The 7,511-nt window shown below is 36.8% G+C and overlaps 1 protein-coding gene and 1 pseudogene across 1 annotated transcript; both read left to right on the top strand.

The window, feature by feature from the left end:
• Positions 1-1,182, top strand: LOC131620182 (uncharacterized). The gene is made up of 2 exons (XM_058891190.1): positions 1-570; positions 658-1,182. The coding sequence occupies exons 1-2, from the start codon at positions 1-3 to the stop codon at positions 1,180-1,182; spliced, it is 1,095 nt and encodes a 364-aa protein (XP_058747173.1).
• Positions 1,183-3,735: 2,553 nt separating this feature from the next.
• On the top strand, positions 3,736-7,046 carry LOC131616808 (MLP-like protein 28; annotated as a pseudogene).
• Positions 7,047-7,511: the final 465 nt, after the last annotated feature.

The following is a 7,511-nucleotide window of genomic DNA, read 5'->3' as shown; positions in this document are numbered from 1 at the left end:
ATGCCGGTTTCTACTGTAAGAAGTATGTGGGGGGAGGATGATATGGATTTTTCTTTTTCAAGATCGGAGGGCTTTTCAGGGGGTTTGTTGTCCATTTGGAGAACCGGTTCGGTTACTGTTTTGGCTAGCTTTTGTGGCCCGGGATATCTCGGATCGAAACTTTTGTGGAAAGGAGCTTGTTACTATATTGTCAATGTGTACTCTTCATGCTCCATGTCTCTTAAACGTGTCTTATGGTCCCGTTTGGTGGAGTTGAAAAATAAGTATCAAGATGGGGAGTGGATAATAGGGGGCGATTTTAACGCGGTGATGAAGAGAAGTGAGAGAAGTGGTATTTCTTCTAGAAGCGGCAATTTAGAAAGGGAGGGATTCGCGGACTTCATTGAGGATATCGGTCTTGTTGATGTTCCTTGCAAAGGGAAGCGGTTCTCGTGGTTTAGCGGGGATGGAAAATCTAAAAGTAGAATTGATCGTTTTCTTGTTTCCGATAACATCATATCTAATTGGGGGGTGGTTGGCCAATGGATAGGTAGTCGTGATGTTTCCGATCATTGTCCGGTGTGGTTGATGGTAGACAAAGAAGATTGGGGTCCTAAACCGTTTAAATTCAATAATGAATGATTCAATGATAAGAGTTTTTATGATTTTGTTAAGAAGGAATGGGAGGAAATAATTGTTGTTGGGAGAGGTGATTTTGTTTTGAAGGAGAAATTCCGTTTAATAAAAGAAAGATTGAGATGGTGGGAAAAAAATGTATTTGGTAAAATTGACTTGGAGATTGAAGAGAATGTGAAGGTCTTGAACGAGTGGGACGATAGGGATTATTGGGAGGAAGAAGTCCACCTTAACAAGGTAAAAGCTTCAAAGAACATTTGGTTTAATCTCAAACTAAAGGAGAATATGCTTATTCAAAAAAGTAGATTGAGGTGGCTAAATGATGGGGATGATAATAGTAGATTCTTCCATAATGCCGTGAAAGAGAGGAGGCGTAGGAACCGGATTGGCTCGTTGAATACTAGTGATGGAGTTGTTAATTCGGTTAAAGAGGTGAAGGATGCGGTGAAGGCTCATTTTGAAAGCAAATTCAAAGAGGATTGTTTGGAGAGACCTTTGTTGGATGGAATTGCTTTTAACTCTTTGAGTGAGGAGCAATCTTTATCTATTGAGGTTCCTTTTCCTTAGGTACTTGATGAAAAGGATGGGATTCGGGAATGTGTGGATGCGTTGGATGGAGGCCATTGTTTTCTCTAGCAAGATGTCGGTGATTGTTAATGGTAGCCCTACTAGGGAATTCTTGGTGGAAAGAGGTCTTCGCCAAGGAGATCCTATATCTCCTTTTCTTTTTGTTATTGTGGCGGAAGGTTTAAAGGCTTTGGTTGGTAGAGCGGTCGATAATGGTGATTTTGTGGGTTTTAATGTGAATGGCAAATGTTTCGTTGATATCCTCCAATTTGCCGATGATACGCTTTTAATAGGCGATGGGAGTTGGAAACACCTATGGGCAATCAAGGCGGTTTTACGAAGTTTTGAAATGGTGTCGGGTCTTAGTATTAATTATCACAAAAGCAAGTTGATTGGAGTCAACGTTAACTCGCACTTTATGGGATTGGCTACCAATTTCCTTAATTGTAGGGAGGAGGAAAAGGATTTCAAATTTCTCGGTATTCTTATCGGAAAAAATCCAAGGCGTATTTCTTCTTGGAAGCCGCTTTTGGACAATGTTAGGAAGAGATTAAATACTTGGAAAGGGCGGTGGCTTAGTTTTGGTGGGAGGATAACGCTTATAAAATCGGTTCTTAGTAGCTTGGCGGTGTTCACTTTATCTTTTTACAAAGCTCCAAAGAAAATTATCTCGGAAATTAATAAGATTCAAAGTGATTTTCTTTGGGGAGGGGTGGAAGGGAAAAGGAAAATGCATTGGGTGAAGTGGAATGACATGTGTCGTCCGGTGGAGAAAGGCGGTCTTGGTTTTAGAAGGTTAGACCTTTTTAATAAAGCGCTTTTGTTGAAGTGGAATTGGAGGATTTTTGGTGCTACTAATGATTTATGGTATAGAATGTTGAAAGCGCGGTATGAGGATGTGAATCTTAGGGTGATGGGTGATTTTTTTAAATCTAAGAAGGATAGATCATCGTCGGTGTGGTGGGCGGACCTTTTATCTTTGAGGAAAGAGTTACCGGAGAACTTTTTTACTAACAATTTTCTTTTTCAGGTTGGAGACGGACACAATATTTCTTTTTGGAAATCCCACTGGTTGAATAGCGGTCCTTTAAAAGATAATTTCGCGAATCTTTTCAAGTTCTCGAAATTGCAAGACGTTTCAATCGGTTCGATGGGAGGATGGAGGAATGGGAATTGGATTTGGGGAGATTTAGGTATCTCCGTTAACCACGCTTTAGAAGTAGTTGCAGCTCCGAAGTTTTTCATTGATGACGGTGTCGTTACTGTTACTAACAGCGATGGGTGTGCTGTCCCGTTGGCAACTGTTCTGGCCGGGTTTTTGGGTATTGATGTTGCCGCTGATTTAGCGCCGGGACATGGTACTGCTGCCGTTTTTTCTGTGCAGGGAGAAAGTTTTGCTGCTGTTCCAAACAACTCAGCAGTGTCCGATACTGTTTTTGATTTTCTGTTTGACATCAACAGCATTGCTTTAAAGCTTAAAGGAGCAGTGTTGTCTTTATCTCAACCGGACTGTGCAGTGTGGAAGCTGAATTCGGATGGAGTTTATTCTGTAGCTTCTTGTTATCATTATCTGAATAGTTTTTTTATTCCTTTTGGTCCGGCTAATCGTTTTGATTCGGCGTTCATCGATATTTGGAAAATGGATGTTCCTTTGAAAGTGAAGGCTTTTGGTTGGAGATGCTTCATCAACAAAGTTCCAACTAAAGACTCTCTCTTGGCTAAAGGTATCATTGTTTCTAACTCGAACTCGGATTGTGTTTTTTGTACCGATGATAAAGAATCTCTTCTTCACTCTTTTCTGTTATGTCGGAATTCCGGTATTGTGTGGAGAGAGATGGCCGAGTGGATCGGTTTACCTTTTAAAATTGGTTTAGATTTCAAGGAGGGATTTATTTATTGGAGCTCTTATTGCCGTTCTAAGAAAGTCAAAAGTGCAAAAATTGGTATCGTTTGGTTAGCTATTTTATGGAGCTTGTGGTTGCGAAGGAACGACATTGTCTTTAACAACGGATCGTGGAACTCTAGGGATGTAGTTTGGAGTTGCAAGTCGCTTGTGTGGAGGTGGTCGTATATCGGGAAAATTACTCAATCCAATTATAACTTCTATGAGTTTAGCAATAACCCATTGTTTTACTTAAGTTAAGTTTCAATCGGTTTGTAATTTTCTTGTTCTTGTCATTTTGGCGTTGTAATTTCGAATTGGTTGGAGTTTTAATATATTTCTTGATTTCAAAAAAAAAAAAAAAAAAATATAAGAAATAAGGCACTGTACATAAAGATAATTGCACCTTCGTAAAAAAATTGCTGCAAATGATTTATGGAATTTTATTTTTCCATAATATCAACAAATTAAACTATCCCACTACATGTGTGCCATGACATAGCATAATTATTAGAAGAAAACGTGTGTTGTTAAATGCACATGATTTGGCTACACAAGTGCTTCAAGCAACTTGCCTTTGGTTGAAAATAGCCACGCATGGCGGGACCCAAGACATTTATGTATAATCAATTATGTAATTCAAGTGGATCATATCCAAAATAAAAAAATAAAAAATGCAACTCAAATTGATGCGTAGAAATAATGTAATCCAATTTCTATTTAAGGCATGCGGTTGCATACACTTTCATCATATCAACCCTTGTTTCTTTCTTCTTTTCAAAAATGGTGCTATCTGGTAAGCTTACTAATGAACTGGGTATCAAAACACCTGCTCACAAGTTCTTCAAAGTATATACATCAGAACTACACGAAGTGCAAAATCATTGTGAAAGAATTCATGAAGCCAAGTTGCATGAAGGTGAAGAATGACTCGATACTGATACGGTTAAACACTGGACATATGTAGTAGGTAATTATAAAGTGATTGTTTTTATTTTAATTTAAAATTAATCCTTTATGTTTTTCTATAGTTCTTATATTAATTTTGTTATTTTTCTTGCTATCAATTGTCCGTGACATGACAACAGATGGTGAGGTACACACATGTCACGAAACTATTGAAGAAATTGATGAACATGACAAAAAAATTAGTTGGAAGCTTTTTGGTGGAGATATTGATAAGCACTATAAGACCTTTAAAGCCATACTTGAAGTAAGTGATAAGGTTGATGGGACTGCTGTTGTTAAATGGACAGTTGAATATGAGAAAATCAGTGAGGATATTAATCCTCCAAATGGATGGATGGAATTTCTGGGCCAATGCACTCGAGATATTGATGCTAATTTTGTCAAGGCAAGGGTAGCTCTATAAAAGAAGAAAAATGAAGGGTGTTGATGCATTGGGTTGGCTTACGTGTTCATCTTAATAATTAATGTGAGGTTGGTAATAATGGCATATTTGTGCCAACAAGAAGACTATGCCCATGAGAATTGGGAAAACGTTTGCTTTTGTGAAAAACTTCGTCTCTTAATAATGATATTTTTTTTATTATTTTAGGGTTTATATGATTTCCTCTATGAAGCCTTTTACCCATTAGTTATTTGAAATCCTTTAAGAAACTTTGGATCATTACTATTTAAATATATTGAGGTAAAATTATTAGTGTATTTGTGTTTTTTCATGATATGAATGAATATTCATATTATTATTTTATTTTCTTATTTTATCTTTTTCAATTTAATTTTTTTTTTTAAATAGGTAATGGAATTAAACGGGAGCAAAAGGGATGCTCCGACCCGAAACAAGAAAGAGAACTACTACCTTTCAAAACAAAGAAGAGGTAGAGTGTTCTAAAGATAAAAATTACAAAGATTAACTCTCTTATGGAAAGCACATAACCACCTCCAAGAGCTTAAGACTATATCCGACATACATTCGGTAAAGCTAAAAACTTCCTTCTCAAAGATCACCGCATTGCGCTTTAGCCAAATCGACCACACCGTAGCAATCCAAACGGTACCCACAATCATACGCTTAATAAGGCAAGGAATTTTCCGGAAATTATAGAAGAAATCCCCAAACTCTTCAAAGGACAAAAGTCCGGATAAATCAAGCCACATAAACACCCTTCTCCAAATGCGAACGGTAACGTTACACAAAAAGAAAAGATGAGATAAAGATTCCTCACCGGAGCCGCATAAGGCACACCTAGAATCAATTCCTTCCTCCAACACACCTCTTCTCACCAATTGATCTCTAGTAGCCAATCTATTTAATAAAAACCTCCAAGCAAAACAAAGAATCTTTGGAGGAACTTTGAATTTCCATAGAAAGTTTAAGGCCTTAACCTTATTGTAATACGGTGAACTGACTTTTTATCGATCGAAATGTCGCGGTAAGCAAGAGTCGCCACCGACTTTTATTTTATCCAAACAAATTCAGAAAGGCAAAAAGAAACAGAAAAAAACCTTTTAAAGAAATCTAAGTTCGGGGGGTAATTTATGCAAAGGGAAGGTGTAAGGCACCCTTTGCATCCATGGTTTGCCATGGGCTCTTAATTGCTTTGCTTGCTCGTTTTCAGAAAATGTAGATGAAAGAGGAAAAAATGGACTTTTAGCTCGTAAATGAGCGTAGCCAGTTTTTGAAGAATTTTGAGAAAGAATATAGAAAATAGAGCATGGCAAGGCAATTAGGGGCAATTACCTTAAACTCAGATGATAGGTCTCTTTTTAGCCTTTCAGAATGAAAGGGTCAATCCTTACCATAAGAGGGCAGGAAGCCTTTCGTTTGGAGGTTGAAGGGTCGTCGAGATATCATTCGCCCAAAGACTGACCCATGCCATAGAGAGGCAGGTAGTCTAAAGGGAATGATCAGAATAGCCTTTTTTCGTAGGCAACCAGAAGATACCTCAGCCTTTTCTGTGGGCAACTTCCGAGGGTCGAGGTCATGTTAGTGTATCGAAGGCAGCATCATTTTAGGGTCTCATGACCTTTTATCGAGGCAACACGGCTGAGGTATCCTCATATTCGAGGGTCTGGCTATTCTGCAAAAACACAAGGCAACAAGGCAACAGGCAACAGGCAACAAGGCAACAGAGAGAGTTACCCAAAAGCGTGCGTGTGTGCACCAATCACGTGATTATATTCAAGTATATTATCTTATAAAATTAGTGATTCTATGTTCGATTCGAGGTTACACTCCCTAGATTACTAACCACGCAGTTTAACAAAAATAATTAACAAATATGGGGGAGGGAAATTGTAACCAGCGGATCCCTTAATAGGGTTTGACATAAGTAATAATAATAAAAGGCATAAAATAAAATGAGGTTTAGGGTTACCAATGACGTAGCTTTGGTAATTGATAAACCTGAAAAGGAAAAAGACAAGACAGAAAACATATAGTGAGTGCATTATCGGTTCGGAGGCAAACTTTGTTAACTCTAAAAAAACAAAAGAATAAAGAATGAAAAAGAATAAAGAATGAATGAAGAGTACTTAGCTTGGCATTTGCCCTGACAGGGTTGGTGGGCAAAGGATTGCCTGAAGCATTGACTCTGACCATTAAGAACTGAAAGAAGAAACATCAAGGCGTGAGTGTATAGGCAGTTCATTGTCATTAAAAATAAATCCTAATTAAATAAAAGGCAGGAAAATATTTAAATAATTAAAGACTAAAACTTAGCTTTTGAATTCGACGTGGCGCGTTATCGGGAGGAACCATGTTGATAACCCTGAAAAGTTAGTTTTTGGTTCATTGTGGCAGCCTTTGAGGGTGCATGGTAAACCTTCAGCTTTGTGTGCGTTAGATCTGGATGGTAGGAGATTGAGGATGAATTTGCAAATATCCACGAGAATAGATGAACAACTCGAATGTACCTCGCAATAAACAAGAAAATGGTAGTATGGATAAAATGATAAATGAGAAATAATAAGGATATGAATGACGATTAATAAAAAAAAATAACAAACATATTAATTTCCTAAACGACTCCTAACTAAAATAATTATTTTTGTTATTTTGATTTTTTTTTAGTCACTAAATAGTAATTTATGTACAAAGTTTATTTATTTTTGTTACTTTTATTTTAATAGTTTCTGTAAGAAACGTTTTTTTGAATGACTAAAGTGAACTAGGTATCATATATTAAAACAAAAATTAAAGACTAAATTAAACAAAATATAAAAATAAAAGGGGTTAAATGAATTATAATGGTGTGATTTAATAGTTCTAACATGACTCTAAAATCCAATTAACACTAAGATCCTAATGACTATTAATAAATAATTAACAAATAAAATTATAATGAATAAAGGACTACAAATAAAAAGAAGAAAGAAAAAAAAAAAATAAGAACAACCTGGCATTCTCGGTTTTCAAGACGTAATGTGTTCAGCATCACATTCATTTTCTCCTCTCAACCTTCTTCCACCATGAAAGTGATAA

The sequence above is a fragment of the Vicia villosa genome, linkage group LG7, assembly GCF_029867415.1.
Source record: "Vicia villosa cultivar HV-30 ecotype Madison, WI linkage group LG7, Vvil1.0, whole genome shotgun sequence".
NCBI classification, from domain to species: Eukaryota; Viridiplantae; Streptophyta; class Magnoliopsida; order Fabales; family Fabaceae; genus Vicia; species Vicia villosa.
The sequence above is the reverse complement of the archived record's forward strand: the minus strand, read 5'-3'. Positions and strand labels throughout refer to the sequence as shown.

Excerpts from the sequence above, each read along its gene's own strand:
- LOC131620182 (XM_058891190.1), top strand. The coding sequence starts at position 1 with ATGCCGGTTTCTACTGTAAGAAGTATGTGGGGGGAGGATGATATGGAT. Across the intron at positions 571-657 it reads ATTGTCCGGTGTGGTTGATG|GAATGGGAGGAAATAATTGT; the intron begins GTAGACAAAGAA and ends TTTGTTAAGAAG.